Raw genomic sequence first — 20,595 nt, 5'->3', positions numbered from 1 at the left:
ATGTTTTGACAATTAGGCCGGCTATACATCTGGCAATTCAGAACGAAAATTAGAAGGTAAACCCAGAACTCTCCGAAACCCATACAATTTGGAATTGCACTTCATACATGATATGCTGGATTTTTATGTAGGTAAATGTTTGATAAAAGCTTAACGTATAAGTGGCAGACTAAACTTATATTTAACTTTTATAAATTTCAAAAATATAAATGTATCTTTTATTCAATATTCCTACGATTCAAATGATTAAATTTGAGATATTTTATTGTTTTTATATATGTGTTTAATATCTTCTCCTGTCTTTAATCATTTATTTTTAATCAATGAGTGGACATTAGGTAAGGGAAACATTTCTTTTAATTATTTAAAATTACTTTATGTCGGAACATTCAACTGGAGTTGAAAAAGCAACAGAACTCAATCAAAATGGTACCATCAATTTTTCAGAACTAAATTCAAAACGCCTTTCCGGATGTGTAACCCTGGGCTTAAAAAAATATTTTTTTCACAACAGGTTATGCAGAAATAAATTCAAATTGGGTCGATTATAACTAAAAATATATAATTGTAAGACTGAGCCATACAAGTCGTCTGTTAGCTCATGATTTAGGAATATAGGCTCTAATCTTAGTTGATTCCTTATATACCTAATGTAAAAAAAAAGCAACAGCTGTCGTCTGTCAACAAGAGCTGTCAGTGTCACTGTCAACGCGTTTTGTAATTTCTTCGATTTTCATATTTCCCATTTCATGGGACAGAAAATTGTTAACTTCAATAATTGAGATATTTTTGGCCAAGAAATGGCTACGGCAGTTTTGACTGGCCATATGGCCACTAAAATTTTACGTAAGTTTAGTGTGTAGGGATTAAAACATATACTTCCCTCTTACATAATTCCTCTGTGCCTACTTAAAGTCAATGTTTATGTCCAAACATAGATACTCCAAAAATCCAGCCAGCTGCATGTCATGTCAACCAGTCTCATATAAAATCTGAAGAAGCCAAAACATATTTTCTTTATAACCTAAAGCAGAACTACATCAGTATTTCCAAATAATTCAATAAAAATTTTACCCTATATTAAACGTTTCGACGTGCACCAACAAATTCGTTTCTTTTTGCAGAAATAGATTAAATAATTCCAAAAACATCACACCCATTCAATTGAGACATTTCATTTATTTGAAATGCTTGTACAGCCTCAAAAAATATTTTTCAGATTAAATTTGATTGAAGTGTTTTATGACAAACAAATTCCAATCCCTTAAGTTACTTAATCTTTAAGAACTATAACAAATCCAGTACTAATTCCAATTTTAAATGGTTGAACCTGGACCAAAAATTTTGATATAAAAGAACCATTACCAAGAATACCTTGTTTTGTTCAAACTTTCAGCAATCAATGGGTCTTTAAGTGTTGTTTATATAAAAGCTGCCCAATACAGCTCTGATGGTAGGCCAAACTTAGCTGCGTATAAGCGCCGGTACTGGTGGAAGGAGCAGCTTCAATGGAATAGTAGCAACAGTGTTTGGTTGCTCGGGATTCGTTGGGCGGTATGTGTGCAATAAACTGGGCAAGATTGGTACCCAGGTGAGAGATCAAAATGCATCTTCAACAAGCATTTTCATTCTGCTATATTTGGTTTTTTAAATTCAAATTCACCATATTCAGAGAAGAAAAAACTAAATGTAATTAATGTATTTTTGTGCCTGCCAACTACACAAATGCAAATACAAAAGAGATAAATAGGAAGAGGATAAATTTATTTATTGTTTACATTAATTTACAATGTTTTCTTTTTCTGAATTAGGCTTTAAAATGAATCTTATATTCATAATAGTGTATATAATTATTACTTATTTTATTATAATTTATATTTTATTTATCATTTAAATTCACATTTTTCTTTTTTTCAAACAATTTTGTAAGAATGATACTAATCATATAAATTATTTATTTGTTGCAGATGATTTTACCATACAGATGTGATTTCTACGATGTTCAAAGATTAAAAGTTTGCGGCGACCTGGGTCAAGTTTTGTTCACCCCTTTTGATCTCCGTGATGAGGAGTCCATTGCCAAAGCTGTCCGTTACTCCAATGTTGTCATAAACCTTATTGGACGTGACTATGAGACCAAGAACTTCAAGTACATGGATGTCCACGTGGATGGAGCAAGACGTCTTGCAAGGTAATTAAAGCACTTTGTTAGTTAAAACCTAAGGACAATATTCAATGCACTGGTGTTGGTATAGAATTAATCCATAAATTATATTATTATAATGCTGTTTATATCTAATAAGTAGTGATGTAACGAATATTCGCATGCGCATTCGCGAATATTCGCATATTTTTGGATATTCGCATTCGCAAAATTTCTGCGAATGTTTTGCGAATGTCAATATCAGAAAAAAAAATATTTGAAGATAATAGTAGACTGCCTCGGTGGCATAGTTCTACTGCATGTGCGGTACGGCAGCGCTCTAAGGTCCTGGGTTCGAATCCCGGATCGGGCAAAGTGATATTTGGGTTTTTCTGCTCAGTATCAGCCCGGAGTGTGAAATTTGTGCCCGACATGGCGATAGGCTCGCCCCTGTCACACTATTGAACGGATACGCAACACACTTGGCGAAAAGTGGGTGCCCTGGTTGCGCCTCTGCATACCCCTTCCGAGATAATATTCGTAATACTGTGTGTAAAATAAAATCAAAATCTAAACTAAAACAATATTCTTCTACAATAAACTATAAATATAGTCTAAACAAACAAACAAAAAATTATAGACTCTCAAAGAAAAATACTTCTCTTTCTTAAAACATACCAATTAATTAACTATTTTTACCATGTTTTTAAGTTAGTAATTAAACTTGAGTAGAGGAATATTAAACTTTAAAAATAAACAAAATTATTTCGTTTACTTTAATAAAGCTTAAAAATGTAATTCTCATTAGAACTTGTAACACAATAGCAACTAAGAAATTAAAAGCAATTGAAAGAAACAAAAACAAATTCTTCTATAATTTTTTTATTAGTCTACATAACTTTTTAATGTTTAGATAATTATCATCTTAGATAATAATAAAATTTAGTTAATCATCATAGAAAATTGGCGCCAAATTTGAACAAAAACTAAACATTCGCATTCGCGAATGTTCAAAAAATGACATTCGTTACATCACTACTACAAAGTATGATGATTTCTATACTCTACCTAACTTTGAGAGATAATGTATACTTTACTAGCCTATCCTTACATCTCTACACGCCTGAAAGTATTAAAATAAACATCTTCACAAACTTTCACTTGTAACTTAGGTGTTTGATTTATTATTTTTCAGAATTTGCCGTGAAATGGGAGTAGAGAGATTCGTCCACCTCTCTTACCTTAATTCTGAGGAACACCCTAAGCCATTAGTCATGAAGACACCATCAATGTACAAAATCAGCAAATATTTGGGAGAGCTTGCTGTCAAAGAAGAGTTTCCAACTGCTACCATTCTCAAAGCTTCTGATATCTATGGCTCTGAGGACAGATTTTTAAGGTTGTTAAATTTTTTTAGTATTTCATATTATTTTTAAGCAATTTAATAATTGTTAAGCAACCAAAAATATTATCAAATGATGATCATTTATGATGGTAAATTTACTTTCATGATTGCAGGGCTTTTGCTAGTGTCCTGCGTATCCAGGGTAACCACATGCCGCTGTACAAGAATGGTCTAGCTACTGTAAAGCAGCCTGTATTTGTATCAGATGTAGCTCAGGGCATTGTGAACGCTATTCGTGACCCTGAAACAAAATGTCAAGTTTATCAAGCGGTTGGGTAAGCTTTATGTTTATGTCACAGTTCTGCAAATGGGAAAAAAATATAACATTATTTTTTTTTTGGGTGTGCACCAATATGACGAACGCGTTAAGCCTATTAGCACGCGAGCGACGCCTGACCTCGCATTTGTGGTGCTTTCGCCATATTGGGATGTACCCTAACGCCTCTCATAATTTTGCGTCAACAATTAAAGACATTTCCTATAACAGCGGCATCTTTAGCAGTTGTCTTAATACCGCACTTCTAAAATAACTCTTTGTATTACTTTTAGTCCCAAACGATACCTGTTGGCTGATTTAGTGGACTGGTTCTATAAACTGATGCGAAAAGATGAGAAATGGGGCTATGCTCGATACGACATGAAGTACGATCCGCTATTTCCATTGAAGGTGACAATGTTAAACAAGCTCTCGCCCGCTTATCCTTTCGGAAATCTGCACTGGGAAGGCCTAGAGAAGGTGGGTAATGAATTAACAATCCACACTAATAAACACTTTGAGAAATTTTACAAGACCCTACCTAAATATGTTAATATTTATCAAAAAGTATCCATGAGGTACAAAGCAGGGATGTTATGGATATGGATATAGGAATAAAATTATATCGGTTTCGGATACGGTTACGGATATGTAATTATTTCGGATTATCCGTTAGTTTCAGATAGTTTCGGTTACGGATATTAGATTAAAGTATATAAAAATATAATATGATATAATACAGTAGGGCGACGATTACTAACTATCGTTCGTCGTCATCGTCGATTATTAATTATCGATAAACTAATTGGGGGACATGGGTGTTCGGAAAACCTCTGTGTTTTAATTTGAGATGAAATTTCAGTGAAGTAGTGCCACCTCCTCTCCGTGAAAAGCTTTTATCATACTGATACTCATTTTACAAAATTACCGTCACCTTGATCAAAAAATGTCCAAATTAAAGTACATACTTTGGACGCATTTTGTCCTTATAAATCAATTTAGTACGTATCACACCACTATTCCTTCACTTTATTAAATAAGTACCTACTACTATATTAAAAAAAATACTATTTATGAATGAGGTTATGTTATGACTAAAATTACAAACAAACTACATATATACAAGATGGCGCGTGAGCGGTGAAATAAAAACCTGTCGAAACATATTATCCGTAACTTATCCGAAACTTTTTTAACGGATACGGTTACGGTTACGGATATATTTTTATTTCGGATATCCGATAGTTTCGGTTACGGTTACGGAGCTCCATAACATCCCTGGACTACAAAGGTAGGCAGCTGCCCCCCTCCGTCCCCTAAATTCAAGTATATTATACTTTGTATAAGTATATACTCTTACATCAACCCTGACTTAAAAGCTACCATAGGTCTTATTCGCCTAAAAACAGGAACAACTCATGTACCCAGTTTTTAATTTTGCTATAGTAAATCTATGCAAAACAAATTCCCCTTTTCTGTCTATCTGTATGTTATCGATTTTCTCAAAAACTACTGAACGGATTTTTATAAAATTTGGTTTGCAAATAGTTTAAGACCTTGGAAAGGTTATAGGCTACTTTCTATCTCAGGAAAATATTAAGCGGGACTTTAATGCCGGAAAACTCCATCACGTGGGCGAAGCCGCGTGAAAAAGCTAGTTACAGATAAAATATTTGCGCATAATCGGATTAAGGTCCCATAAACATCCATTACTCAATTTCAATATAAGATGGGATCTCTACCTTTTTTGTAATAATGCCTTCATATAACATCGTCGTAATAATTACTTGAAATTATAAACGTGATCTACAATTTTATAAACTGTTGATAATGTAGTTAGTTGTACAATAAATATCTCCGATATATATGATGTAAACTTACTTTTATAGAATTTATCGTACAATTGTTTTTTACACCAAATAAATCAAATAAATCTTATCTTACAATTATAAAGGCGAATATTTGTGAAAATGTTTAGATATTTGTATGCTTGTTAGATGTAAATACAGCAACCGCTAAAAGAATTTGATTTAAATTTGGCACGCTGATAAACTATCCTGGGTTAATGCATAAACTATTGTTTACCTCGGTAATAGGGAACCGGCCTATGCTTGATTTTGTACATTGTTCTATATGTAGTTGTTAATAATACGAAAAAGAAGCACTCTTGCAAAAACTGAATAAAAATTGGTTAAAAAATGAGCTAGTAATCCATATTTCAAATATTGTAACGTGTAAAAGTGGGCGCGTTGTGGGGATATCGCTTCATCTCTTTCTTTCACACGCGTCGTAATTCCCGATGACGTCAAATGTAGGTATTTCTTTTCTTTTCTGTTTCTTGTTAATTACCCCTTCCACCGATATTCAAAGACTTATAACTTGTTGATTTTTTACCGGATTTTTATAATTCCTTCTGTGTTATAATTTATATAACGTAAATATATGATAATAGTAAAGAACAAAAATTAGTCCGGTACCCTATTGTTGGTAATATTTAAAAAGAAATCTACTTTTTTAATAGATGCCACTGGCGTCGTACAGATAGCGCTATGAGTCGCGAAAGTAATTTATGGCCTTTTGTAACGGGTAAGGTTATTCCCGCGGGCGAAGCCACGACCAACCTATATTATATAATTCAACATACCTACTTATTTAAAAATATTTATATAGTACTTACTCCAGAAATTATCTCATTGTTCATGTATCAATATTGAGTAGGAAGCAAATTTTGGCGAGATGTTTATTTTTTTCACGTAATTCGTATGAAATACTTTATTACGCAGGCATCTGAAGTTGTCTTAAGCCTTTACCTAATTGGGTTAATTTAATAATAAAATAACTGTCGTTATTTAAATGTCTTGTTTTTTTAACTTGTAGGTTTTTTCGGTAGTGATTAGTTAGCATGGAATCGTAATACTTCCTTTTAAATTACAGGAAGCTACCACGGATGTTTTAGTGAGCGGAGTACCAACCTTGGAAGATTTAGGTGTTACCCTAACGCAAATGGAGGACCAAGTGCCATGGGAGCTTAAACCGTACCGCGCGTATCAATACTACATGGATCAACTTGGAGAATTCCCCAAACCCGACCCACCGAAGGTGCAGCCATTAACAATCTAAAACTTGAATGCTATGTTAAATCAATCAAACAATTGTAGTAAATGTTTTGAATAAAGTTATAGGAAACGAGTTATTTACTTTCTGTATAAGTATATTATTATGTAAGTAATGGTTCAAAGGAAAATCAGTGATAGGCGATAGGGTATATTATTCTCTAACAGACAATTAAGGTCTGCCCCAGACCTACCGATTCTAAAATTATGTAAGTATATTATATTTTTTTTTATTTGCATTTTTTATATTTAATGTCATAATATTTTTTTGACTTCGTAAGTATTTGGTAATTGTTTTTTTATTGTAAGTAAATAGTTAATAGACGCTGTATCTTCCTAATAACGTCATCCAAGGTTAGTGATCACCAATAAAAAAAAAATCGCATGCAAACAACAAACGAATTGCATAAATGCCTTTTGAAGGACACTCGTGTGAAATATATGGTGACCTTGTGGAACATAATATTAAAATATTTTCAGTTTATACCTACCAACCAATATGGTAAGTATACCAACAATATGCAAATATCAGCAGTAAAATAAATAATCGTAAAGGAAAAGATATGAGGTCTACGCCTTTCCTATAGATATTTATCCCTATTACGCTCGTTTTACTGATACTTAACTGAGATTTCGTACGCATCAAAAGTAATTACGTACTTATGTTCCGCAAGAAAAACTCCAAGTTATGGGTATCTTTTATGAAACCTGGGGAGCGGAAGAATGGTTGTCGGACTCGCCGCATTTAAGACCTAGATGTCAACTAAATTACTTGTTTGGGGTCCCAGACCAAAATTGTGTCGGCATGCCGACTAAAACTTGCTGTCGGTTACTTCAACGACTGTGGGTCGGTTGGAGCAAAGCAAGAAGCAAAACTGCATTCACAGATTTTTGAAAATACACTTGCCACACCCGGGAATCAAACTGGCTGAAATCCGATAAAATAACACCCTGTTCTTTAATGCCATTAATGGATAGGGTCAATCGAAAGCATCAACTCTCTCTAATAAAAATGTTAGATTCAACTATATGATTAAAATAAAAAAGGGAACCCACGAAATCTGAACTTATTTTAAATCAGTGAAAAAAACAAGTAAATTAACTAAGTAACTGTTGCTTAAAATGTGTTTCATTTTGAGCGATACATGATCTTTTAACACATTTATTAATTAATTAAGAGGTCCAGTATTTAAAAATACTGTGTTAGAGAGAGTTGATCCTTACAATTGGCTCTATCGATTGATCGCATAAAACATTATTTTTTCAGATTTATGCCAGTTCGAATATTGGGTGCGGCGAGCGAATTTCCAAAAATATCTAAATGCAGTTTCGCTTCTTTTTAGTAATAAAGGACTATTTCTTTTGAATAAAATTTGCTTTCTCCAGTAATTAGAGTACTTTCCCTACAGGTGCAGTTCAAAAATTCCATCTGTATAATCTCAGTTATGCAAGCTACACCAACTTAGCAGTTTAGTTCTTGCTTTGTAACTCATTTTTTTATGACTGGGCAATAAAAACACATAATTCTTAAAACTTAAGTTTATTTAAACTTAGGGAGCAGGCCTGCCACGTCCGAATCCTCCTCTCTGGAAAAAAAAGTATATTCATCATTAATAATTCATATGGTAATATTTTCATAATGCACTTGCAAAAACACTTACAAATTCAACATCGGCTGAACCAGGGCCAACATCAGCCTTCTTATCATGAGGAGCGCCTGAGGGTGTGGTCGGTCCACGGCGGTAGGCAGACCTGTCCTCAGCAGTGCGTGCGGGGGCGTCTGGCCGGCCAACCGCGCCACGGCGGACTGTCTCTGTGCGGGCTGAGCGCTTGAGGGTGGCGGGCACGATTTCAGGGGGCAAGTGGAGGAAGATTCTCAAGTATTCAATACCCTCGTTGGTCAAATACCTATAAAAAAAAAAAAAAAAAAAATAGTTAGATGCAATAATATAAGATGTTTGAGTCAGCAAGTGTAAAGAAAAATATGTGAATACTATCACATTTTTGTGACACTGAATTTCATTGCAACCCAAAAAAGTGTTAAACAAAATAGCTATATCAATGTTTTTAGTAGTAAACGATATTGATAGGTTGATAAGTAAAGTTTAGCATTTAAACTTTACACCCTTGCCTAGAAAGCATGTTAACAGGAGAAATAAACGAAAAAGGTGAAACAATGAAATGTAAAATTTGGTTTTTGGTTTTCATATAAAGCTGACATTAGTCTTTTACATTATTTAAAATTGTCATTATTATTATCTCTATACATATAACAAGTTAAGATAAGAACATAGCTGTTATAGGTTCCAAGGCAGCAATATTAATCTGGTATTATTATCAATAATTAACCTGTGTAATTTTAGGAAACCATCCACATTCACAACTTCTGTCATCCCTAATCTGCACCCTCAAACAATAAACTCCTAAAAAAATGCACAACAAAATGATACCATTACCATTTGACATTTTTGTTACTTTGTAATATCATTCATGCAATATATTTATTTCTCCTTAGCTAATTCTATTACCATAGGTTATCATAATTTAAGTTTGTTCAGTGAGAAATATATTTTGTAATGTCATGACTGAGATCCCGGTAACCACTCTTACGCACGTTATGACACAAAAACATCTCATCAGACTTCGTACTACTGAATCCGATAGTAAAAGAACCTTTTATTTACTAATTGCTTTTCACTATGCGTACTAATTTTATTAAATTAATGGTTTAAATTATTAACTTACCAGTAGAAATGCCTCCACGCGAACTGTTCCTTGACATATCCTCTAGATTTGAGAGACTGCATCGCTTTGATAACCTGGAGGTTAGGAATCTTTTCCAGATCCGGATGCTTCGGAGCATGATAGTCCTTCTTAGCAACCATCACCCCCTCTTTAAAGAGGTACTCATATATGGAAACACGGTTTTGTTTAGGCATCAACATCTTGGAACTCTTCCTAAAACAAGAATGTATAAGAGGTTATCACAGAAACATTGGTACGAAAGCACAACATATTAAAATATTATTGTCATATTACTGTAATTATTGCTATTTTACAATAACTCGGGGGAAATGCCGGTTTATTATGCAGATTACCAAACTTTTTAAAGATTTTTATAAAAATATTACCTTCGAGCTCACTTTTGACAACAGAAAAGAAACCTATCAAAGAAGTTTGACGTTTTGATGACATATTTAGTTTCAGACCTCATCGACAACATTTCTAGCATAACTATGAATAAAGTAATAAAATACAAAAAAAAATTATAACGCGGTATTACAACTATTTAATAGTATATATTGCCCATTACTAAGTACAGTCTAAATAATATAGACTCTAAAGTATACCAATTGTGACGCTTTTTCTATTAGTGTCTGAATTCCAATCTGAACTTAATGTCATTCCAGATGTATAAGCCCGACCAAGCTGTCAACTGTCAATTTTTAAATGTCATACGTAAGCCAAGGCAGTATGGTTGAAAGACTATAGCCTGTCCTCTTAGGACGAATAAAAAAAAATGTTAAATGTCAATTGTCAGTGTTCGGTGACGCTTCAATGCGAATCCGTTTCAATTTGTGATTTCAAGTTTTGTTGAATATATAAACAGCAAACGATAGCAGTTAATTAATAACAGTTAAACATGGATTTTCAAAACCGCCCCGGCGGAAAAACTGGCGGTGGTGGTGTGGCGTCATGGTCCGAAAGCAACAGGGACCGACGCGAGAGGTTAAGGCAGCTCGCCTTAGAAACTATCGATCTAAATAAAGATCCTTATTTTATGAAAAATCATTTAGGTTTGTATCATAACTATTCATGTATAGACGCCCCGAAGATTAGCATTTTTCAAAATTATTAGTTCTTTTAATCGGTACGTTTCTTTCCAGGTTCTTACGAATGTAAGCTATGTCTAACGTTGCACAATAATGAAGGAAGTTATTTAGCTCACACCCAAGGCAAAAAGCACCAGGCAAACTTAGCTCGACGTGCTGCTAAGGAAGCTAAAGAGGCTCCTCAGCAATTGGCACCAGAAAAGCCAAGAATTGAACCAAAAAAATTTGTTAAAATTGGCAGACCTGGTTATAGAGTTACGAAGCAAAAAGATCCTGAAAATGGACAGCAAAGTCTTCTTTTCCAGGTTGACTATCCAGGTAAATATACAATTTAAATTATATGCATTGTGGCCATAAAATGGCTTTAGTAGTCATTATATATCATATTTATAAACAAAAGTTTATCCAAACCTACATAATAGTTTCTACCTAACAGTAAGATACTTAACACTTACTAATAATTATAGAAAATTAACACTATTCATCTTGTTACAGAAATTGCGGAAGGTGTCCAACCCAGACACCGCTTTATGTCGGCTTATGAACAAAAGATTGAACCCCCAGACCGCAGGTGGCAGTATTTGTTATTTGCTGCTGAACCATATGAGACCATTGCTTTCAAAGTGCCGAGTAGAGAAGTAGAAAAACATGACTCAAAGTTTTGGACTCACTGGAACAAAGATACAAAACAGTTTTTTTTACAGTTTGCATTTAAAATGGAACCAATGCGTATGCCTCCACCTCCAAAAATGTGGGAAAATCATGGCATGAGATTGCCTCCTCCGCCTGGAGCGCAACTAATGGGGGTTCCCCCTCCACCTCCATTACTGCCTGTGCCTCCTCCACCACCATCAATGTAGTTGATATGTAAATATATGCCAATAAATTGTCTGCATTTTTTTACTTGGATTTCAATGTAGTCTTAAAATAAAATAAAATATTATACTGTCTCCAGTGTAGGGTGTAATTTATTACTTTTGTAATTAGATTACTAATAAGGAAAAGTAATCTGAATACATTTACACCAATTACAATTGTTATTTGTCAATTAGTAATTGCAATTACCTTAATTATTATTATTATTAATATTTTGTAATCATTATTTAGATTATTTACATGATTGAATAATTGCAATTATGTACCTTATTACTTTTGTCAGTGTATTCAATACTTTTTCATGTTTGAAGAGATCCTAAAATTTGATTTTGCCAGTTTTTCAAAGTCAAACTAAAATGAATATTCGAACTGTATGTTGTGTATAGTTTCTTGTTTTATTTCACTTTCTCAAAATACATACATGGGAAACAAAAGGAATCATAATAAAAAAGGGGGTACTTAATTGATCACCAATTAAGTTTACGATGTAATCTTTTTTTTATTTCTTTGGATAACAAGACCAGCCCGCCGTTCGCCTGATGCTAAGCGATACGTCTGCCCATAAACAATAGAAACAGGTTTGCCATCCGTGCGAACTGAGATGTTAGGTCTTATTATGTCCAGTAGTTACACTGGCTACAATGTCCTTCAAACCAGAACACAACAGTAACTGGGTACGCACTGCTGCTTGGCGGCATAAATAGATATTGCGGTGAGTACCTACCTTCCTCTCATATGTGTGAGACCGCCTGGGATTTTTTTTTATCCAGTAATGGTTAATCGAATTTTGGGATTACTTTTCTAAATACCTCTGCAAGAACCGGGAATATACAAGATAAATTGCAACTGTGGCCTCTCTTATATAGGCCAAACAAAACGTAATATAGGGACCTGCGTAAAAGAACATATAGCTGACGTGAAACACCGATGCTCTACGAAGTCTGCAGTCGCTGAACACCCTGAAGGAGGCTCCAACCATTATCTGCGACTAGACAAGCCACAAATCCTTGCCAAAGAACACCGATTCCTGCCTAGGATGATCCGCGAGGCTATTGAAATTATAAAACATCCTAATTTCAATAGGGAAGATGGTGGGAAGCTTGCACAAGCCTGGGATCCAGTTCTACATTTAATTGAATCGGAACCCAAAAAGACCGGCTGCCCGACTTAAAGACACTGTGAGCTCATTCTGCGTAGATGGCACCAACAGCTAAAAATTTTTAAAAGGTTGAATATTTATAAAATGTAGATAGATAAGGTCAGGTGGGGCAAGTGCGCCGACGGGGTAAGTGCACCTACCCTAAAAAAATCGAGAACTATTGATGTTATACAATTACCGCAATCTTACATCTATGCTACTAACTGAAATACAGTTCCACTAAAAAACATAAATGGCTATGTTCATTTTAATACGATTTATTCGCCATTTTATTTTAAGTGTCATTTAGACCTGTAAACCGAGATGACCCCGTGAAAGATAACATCAAATATTTCAAGATATTTAACATATTTCTGTAAACCAGTAAGGTGAATACATAGATTAAACCTTTTATTTTAACTTCCTGCCTGAATTTTATTTATATATACTCAAATAAATGATTTTTTAGCAATGCGAAAAAATGAACCTAAAAATTGTCGAGTAGGGCAAGTGCGCCACAGTTAATAGTCGTATGGCGCACTTGCCCCTGATCCATATATAACCAACCTTTTTGAGAATAAGTTTTACTAATATGAATTATTATTATTAAAATGTTATACTTAACAGCAGAATTTTTGTACTCAAGGTATTTTGTTTTGAGCCGACTTAAATAAAAGGGCGTATTAGTTAATTCGTTTTTACAAAAGAAAAACTGAAATATCTTGGTCTAGAGCAACTTTACGTGAATAGGTTGCTGTTGATCAGGCACGTTATCTGGATATAATGCAGCTAAAACATATCAAATGTCATAAGGCCAAATTCTAAGTAATTGAGTTATAACGCATTCAAAATTGCTAATTCCTAAATCTTTGTATGTTTTTTTTTAGTTTTTAGAAATAAAATGGATTTTATATTAGGGCTAACATTTTTTTATTCCAACATATCCGCACACAAAACTCTAACATAGCAAAAAATTATATATCAATAAAAAAAATCTAAAAATGTTTTCAAGCCCTGATTTACATATATATGGCGCACTTACCCCGAATTTGATTTGACAGACATAGTTTGTTATAATATTGATTGATTAAAATTATCCAAGAGCAATGCGTGTAAAACTTATTTCTCTATGGACTAAAGTGAGTGTTTTCTTTATAATGTTTCATATTGGCGTTTTTTACACAGGCGCACTTACCCCATTTCCGGAGGCAAGTGCGCCTACTACCATTTTTTTTACTTTGAGCAAAATATTATTAATTTATGGTCCGATTTTCTTGAATGGCTATAGGTTGTTATCACAAAATACCAAATATTCTTAAATTAATAAAATTACATTCTTAAGTCAGCACAAAAAGAAATTATTTTGCATTGAATCCAGCTATGAAAATTTTATGGCGCACTTCCCCCGACTGACCTTATTATAACTCTGACTTTACGGATGATTAAGGAAAAACTGTGTTCAAATGTGTGGCAAAGTCTCTGTTTAAATATTTGTCTGTATGTGGCGCCGGCATTAGATTATTCTAGATATATTATAAAAAATGCTACCTGTTGCCGAAAAGCTTTACTATTTCTGAATAGCAATTTGTTATGAAATCAATCAATTTAAAAGATATCGATATTTTTTGCTTATGCTAAAATAAGGACCTACTAGAGTCTACTGTTAACTTTATCTACTAATTACGAATTTAATTTTCACACTTATTTTTATATGGTATAAATAAAGTATATGTAGTATCATTAGAGATTTCTGGTAATAAGTATATTCGTTCATGAAAAATAGTAAACCCATATAAATTTTCTTGACCTCGGACCTTCAATCATTAATCAGTATCAAATAGAATTGGCATAATATTTTTACATGGTTAAAACAATGACGTTAAAACATCTCAACTTATTATTTGAAAAGAAAGAAAGGTTTGAACAGCGTTGTATGTCTTGATTAGATTTTGTTAAAACTAGAACACTTTAAGCGTCTAATGGAACGGTTTTTCAACGGCTTGCAGCTGCGCGAAATGACAATAAACAGCCGCCCGGCAGTTTCGCGCGCGTTCGTTACGAGAGTCAGATGCTAAGTCAGATGTTTGATGAACCGAGATTTTATTAAAGTTTTTTTGTGTTAGAAATTATAAATTAATCATGTTCTCCAAAGCTAAACGATTTGACCCCCTCGGTAAGTGATTATAAAAATTGAATTTTACATAAAATGTGTAAAATGAAATTTTGATGTTTTATTTTGATAAGCATTCAGATAATATTTTAAACATGTAGTGCCTATTATATTTTATCCCATCTTTCATCTCATAATAATTACTTCCTTTAGTTTCAGGAAAAAAAGAAAATACAAGTAGTGTTAATCAGAAAAAGCAAGAAAACGAAAAACCAAAAATTTCTTCCAAAATTCAGTCAGCACCTAAAACATCTATCAATTGTAATTTGGATACGCAGTCACAATGTAGCTCTGTTCAAAGTACTAAACCCTTTGTTACGGTAAGTATTACAAGTTTTACTTGAAAATTTTACTAGTTCATAGCTCCCACATAAGTATACAGGCATTGTCTAATTTTTTTTTACGGCGGTTGAGAATTTATTTGAATTTTACAGATGATAAAACTGTACTGATATTAAAACTTATGTGCACAGAGTGTCATGCTGATTATAGACAGATTAAAGATTATAGGTACCCTAGAAAATCTTGTCCATAAAATATCACTAAAATTTAATCTGCCATTTCAGAGATTAGACTACTTTGACAAAGACACAGATATACTATAAAAAATATAGCACAATAATTGTTCATATTCTTGTAAAGTGTAAATGTGATTATCATTACAAGCACTTGTATTTTTAAGATCAATACTTTAAGCTTCATCATTAGTAGGTTAAAAATTATTTTGCATTATTATTTACAGCCTCAGCCATTGAAAGTTGCAAGACTTATCAAGCCCCCATCAAGCCTTAAAAAACCATTATCATACTCTAAAAAGAAAATTGAGAATAAAGATCATGATGAAGTAATTAAAGCACAAGAAGTGGAGATAAGGTAAATATGACTTGAAATTTTTATTTCACTAGGATCCTTTGTATGTGAGAGTTTATCTGTACCTGTAAATGTGGATTAATAATTTATTATTTAAAAACAAATTGTCAAATAATTAAATTGATTCCTTAAATCACCTTGTTCGTTCCTTAGATTTGTTTATTGATTTCAGGAATAAAGACCATACAATCTTGGAATACAACAAACAAATTGAAGAACTTCAAACTAAAATTCTCTGCCTTCAGAAACAAGTCAAATGCTTTTCAAAGGACAATAAAGACATAGAAGCCATTAACAAAAACCTATCAAAAATCACTATAAGCAATAATATTTCTAAAGGGCAAAGGCAAAAAACATGTACTATTAATAATACAAAACAAATAAATGATTTGAAAAATAAAATATCTGAACTTCAAAATCAATGTGAAAATCTTGAAGAAGAAGTAAGGAGTAAACAATTAGAATTGAGCTCACTTGAAGAAGTTATTACAATCAGAGATAGTTTATGCAAAGATTTGCAAGATAAATTGACCAATGTTGAAGCAAGTCTAGAGGAGGCTAGGCAAAGACTTGAAATGGTTAAAGGTCATCATGCTTTAGCTTTAGAAGCTAATGAAAGTATCAGGAAGGAATATAAGGCAGAATTGGAAGTTTTAAAAGCAAAGCTTGAGGAGGAGAAACAAGCTATTATCACTAAATCTAAAAATGACCAGGAAAATATGAAGACAAAATATAATTCTCTAATAGAATCTATTAAACAACAATTGATAAATGAGAATATGAAGTAGTACATGAACTGCAACAACAGTTAAGTACTAAAGATAATGAAATGAAGGCTAAACTTGAACAAATTGATGAGGCAACTCAAGAAAAATTAAGACTCTGTGAAATACAATTTGAAGAGCGTACCCAAAGTTTACAAGAACATTGTATACAACAACAAAAAATTATACAAGACTTAGAAAGAGAAACTATAGGGTTAAAACATAATATTTGTGTTCTTGAAGACCAAAATGTTATTTTAAGGGCAGATATTGAAAATTTTAAAATCAATAATAATACATTAAACAAAGAAAAAAATAATATTGCAGAAGAAATGAATGTGCTTAAAGAGGAGTCAAAGAAGAAATTTATAGAGTTTGAAAATGAAATTAATAAATTAACTGTAGAAGTTGATAAAGCAAATAAAGAAAAAATAAAGTTTGAAATGTCTTTATCAGTAACCAGAGATATAGTACAAGTCTTAACAATGCGCTTGAGGGAATCAGATAGCGAGCTTGAACATTTAGAAAATGAACTAGAAGCTTTAAAAAACTCAAAAGAAGTAGCAGAAAATGAATTGACTACCATCAAAAAGTCACTGAATAACACTGTCATGGAATGTAATGAGTACAAGGAAGCTCTAGTTAATATTTTAAAATCCAAAGCTGCATTGGCTAAGGAGCACACTCGCATAATGGAACACAATGTCAGTTTGATTGAAAGTTTACAGAATGTCGAAAAAGAAGCTTACAGAGAACTTGATTCTATTAAAAGTGAACTTATTGAGGATGTTGAGTTATTAAGAAAGGAATCCAACTCACAAATTCAAATGTTAAGAGAGGAGGTCAGTTGTGTCACTATGATTTTTTTATTTGCACTGTAAAATTATTTTAATTAAATATTTGTATTTTAAATTAAACCAGGTGGAGAAAAAACAGTTGCTTTGTGAGTTAAGTAGAGAGCATGCGGGCCAAGCTACAGCAGCAGCAGAGCAATCACGTGTCCTGGTCTCCCAAGCAGCTGCTGAGATCAACCGTCTTGAAAGTGAAAATAAACGTTTACAACAGCAGGTACTACTAAATCTTTTTCGATTTTTATGTTCGTACCTGCTTCTAAGATTTATATAATTAATTTATTTTTCTAGATACACGATCAGCAGTCCATGGTCGTCGAGTTATCACTACTTCGTCAAGAAAATGAAGAATTAACAATGACAGTCGCCAAAATGACATCTATTATCGAAAAATTACGCAAGGACTCTGAACAATCTCAATATAAGCCAAAGTCACCTTCAGTGTTACGAAAAACACACAAAGTTGGCAAAGAAAATTTAAATACCATTTCACCATTGCGAGAGAAATCATTAGCGTGCTCTTCTGGATAGACATTAGTTTTATTAATTACACTTACATACCATTGTATGTATATCTAGAGGCCTTTACATATTGTGATGGAATTAGCAGAAACATTATAATGTAATGTTGTAAGATATGACCTTATTGAAGTTATGAAAAAAATCATATTATTCTTTATACCATTAATATTCTAATTTCGTGTTTCATCTGAGGAATAACCAGGTGGTTATTATTCCCTTGTTCTGAATCGTTTCGTTTATTTATTATAAATTATTTATGACTTGTGACAAATGTTTTGTATCTTTGTTTTATTTATTGTGGCGTGTGAATAAAAAATTATAAATATAAATTCGTTATTATTTATTTACTACTAGCTTTCTTGGTTCCACAGCGTGAAAAAGTTATTTTTCACATTTTCATTTCATTTCTATGTCCTCAGAATTTTAAACTATCACCATACCTAATTTCATCGAAATCGTTTCAGTGATTACGCCTTAGGGTTTAACCGTGAAAGCTTAACAAAGTTACTCTCGTATTTATAAGTATTGACAAAATTCAAAATTTAAATAGTTAATACCGGGTATAAAGACTAATCCCCTTATTCATAGACGTTATTTATCTTAGGACGAAGCATTGCTGTGATAACAAGTATGTTTCTCAACTTAGTTTATCTGACAGCTAACTAGATTCGAGTTATATCACAATATTAGCCAATCACGACGGCTATATTATGTCTACGCACTGCGAAGGCTGCCATGCCGTCAGCACTGAGAAACAGACTTGTTATCATAGCAATGCTCCGTCCTTAGATAAATAACGTCTATGAATAAGGGGGTACTAGGTTATTTGTTTTTTTTTTTTATATTTATCTATACTATTATATAAAGCTGAAGAGTTTGTTTGTTTGTTTGTTTGTTTGAACGCGCTAATCTCAGGAACTACCAGTCCAAACTGAAAAAATATTTTTGCGTTGGATAGCCCTTTGTTCGTGGAGTGCTATAGGCTATATATCATCACGCTATACCAATAGGAGCGGAGCAGTAATGGCTAATCTCAGGAACTACCGGTCCGAACTGAAAAATTCTTTTTGCGTTGGATAGCCCTTTGTTCGTGGAGTGCTATAGGCTATATATCATCACGCTATACCCAATAGGAGCGGGGCAGTAATGGCTAATCTCAGGAACTACCGGTCCAAACTGAAAAATTCTTTTTGCGTTGGATAGCCCTTTATTCGTTGATTGCTGCAGGCTATATATCATCACGCTATACCCAATAGGAGCGGAGCAGTAATAGCTAATTTCAGGAACTACCGATCCAAACAGAAAAATTATTTTTGCGTTGGATAGCCCTTTGTTCGTGGTGTGCTCTAAGTTATATATCATCACGCTATGACAAATAGGAGCGGAGCAGTAATGGCTAATCTCAGGAACTACCAGTTTGAACTGAAAAATTCGTTTTGTGTTGGATAGCCCTTTATTTGTGGGGTGCTATAGGCTGTATATCATCACGCTATGACCAATAGGAGCGGAGCAGTAATAAAACATGTTGTAAATACGGGGACAATTTATTAGTTTTGAGAGCTTCCGTTGCGTGCGCTGCGTAAACGGTTAAAGTTATGCAACAATGATGTATGACGGGATTGTTCCTCTTAAAAAGTTCTAAAAAATATATTATAAAACAAAGTCCCCCGCTGCATCCGTCTGCCTGAACGTCTTAAACTCAAAAACTACCCAACGTATTAAGATGAAATTTTGTATGGAGACAGTTTGAAACCCTGGGAAGAACATAGGAGGCTCCCGGGAAACTACTACTTTTATAATGGAAAACTTTAGCCTAAAAAATTTTATAACGCGGGCGGAGCCGCGAGCAAAAGCTATATCTTATAAAATATGTACTTACATCGCATAAATTCTTAAACAGAAGAAATCATCGGTTTCTGATAAAAAAATCTAATAGTTTCCCATTTAAATTTGAATTACTGTTTCATTTCTTATCGAATTTTAAATTGATTGATGTTCGGAATTGTTCCAGTGAATCAATATTTCGCCCTTAAAAAATCGGTCACTAATTTAATTTGCTAGCCAAGTTAGATCAATAATATACGAAAATAATGTTTGGTACAAACTTTCCGAGTGTTTGAACGATATAAACTTTGAACAGTCGTTTATAGCGGGTTCGGGAAAACGGGTTGGCAACACTGATAGCCGTTACTCTGTGTGTGTCAGCCTAGCGCAACAAGGAACAAAAAATCTTTTGTATGGAATTGACATGGCATTTAATGGCGGATACTGCTATCTCTCTCTCTCAGTACAGTTTCTCTTTCTATTCCTCACCGCCATTATTATTGTTTGTTTATTTCCTGACGTTTTGGTATACATTTGTGTTTATTGATTTATGTTTGTATTATTTGTTATTCAAACAAGTAAAAATATACCAAAAAGTGTTTTTGTTGGTGTAAGTGAATACATTTTAAAGACATGCCACCAAAAAAACGTTTCATTACGTGTGAAATTTGCGGAGATCGAGCCAGTCGAATAAATCACAAAAGCAGAATGTTTATGGCGAAATTTCCATTGGATGATGTCAGGTAAACATTAATTAGATGTTTTTAGTCATCGCGCAAATAAAGTAGCTTAGAAATAATAAAAATTCTCATTTTCTAATTACCATTATG

General features: G+C 33.3%; 4 protein-coding genes across 5 annotated transcripts; 3 read left to right on the top strand and 1 right to left on the bottom strand.

Moving 5' to 3' along the window:
* The first annotated feature begins 680 nt into the window (after window positions 1-680).
* Window positions 681-6,997, top strand: LOC115445843 (NADH dehydrogenase [ubiquinone] 1 alpha subcomplex subunit 9, mitochondrial). Its single transcript, XM_030172306.2, is given in 8 exon segments — window positions 681-846; window positions 1,397-1,482; window positions 1,484-1,591; window positions 1,968-2,191; window positions 3,339-3,542; window positions 3,662-3,823; window positions 4,098-4,284; window positions 6,739-6,997. Coding segments are annotated over 8 exon segments (1,203 nt in total). The 5' UTR covers window positions 681-800; the 3' UTR covers window positions 6,925-6,997.
* Window positions 6,998-8,441: 1,444 nt separating this feature from the next.
* LOC115445844 (40S ribosomal protein S10) lies at window positions 8,442-10,284 on the bottom strand. Of its 2 annotated transcripts, none has more exons than XM_030172307.2 (4): window positions 10,049-10,284; window positions 9,663-9,875; window positions 8,579-8,825; window positions 8,442-8,503 (listed from the first exon to the last, which is right to left on the bottom strand). In XM_030172307.2, exons 2-4 carry the CDS (start codon window positions 9,860-9,862, stop codon window positions 8,468-8,470), a joined length of 483 nt encoding a protein of 160 aa, XP_030028167.1. In that variant the 5' UTR covers window positions 9,863-9,875; window positions 10,049-10,284; the 3' UTR covers window positions 8,442-8,467. The 2 variants fall into 2 exon arrangements, with proteins under 2 accessions (XP_030028167.1, XP_030028168.1); XM_030172308.2 differs by lacking the exon at window positions 10,049-10,284 and adding an exon at window positions 9,957-10,048.
* A 139-nt stretch (window positions 10,285-10,423) lies between these two features.
* On the top strand, window positions 10,424-11,659 carry LOC115445864 (splicing factor 3A subunit 2). Its single transcript, XM_030172342.2, has 3 exons — window positions 10,424-10,714; window positions 10,805-11,068; window positions 11,246-11,659. The coding sequence occupies exons 1-3, from the start codon at window positions 10,561-10,563 to the stop codon at window positions 11,608-11,610; spliced, it is 783 nt and encodes a 260-aa protein (XP_030028202.1). The 5' UTR covers window positions 10,424-10,560; the 3' UTR covers window positions 11,611-11,659.
* Window positions 11,660-14,716: 3,057 nt separating this feature from the next.
* On the top strand, window positions 14,717-18,260 carry LOC119188391 (cingulin-like protein 1). Its single transcript, XM_037441591.1, is given in 7 exon segments — window positions 14,717-14,937; window positions 15,088-15,254; window positions 15,677-15,807; window positions 15,977-16,581; window positions 16,584-17,410; window positions 17,490-17,636; window positions 17,711-18,260. Coding segments are annotated over 7 exon segments (2,151 nt in total). The 5' UTR covers window positions 14,717-14,903; the 3' UTR covers window positions 17,951-18,260.
* The last annotated feature ends 2,335 nt before the right edge of the window (window positions 18,261-20,595 follow it).

Source organism: Manduca sexta, chromosome 22, assembly GCF_014839805.1.
Source record: "Manduca sexta isolate Smith_Timp_Sample1 chromosome 22, JHU_Msex_v1.0, whole genome shotgun sequence".
NCBI lineage: Eukaryota > Metazoa > Arthropoda > Insecta > Lepidoptera > Sphingidae > Manduca > Manduca sexta.
The sequence above is the reverse complement of the archived record's forward strand: the minus strand, read 5'-3'. Positions and strand labels throughout refer to the sequence as shown.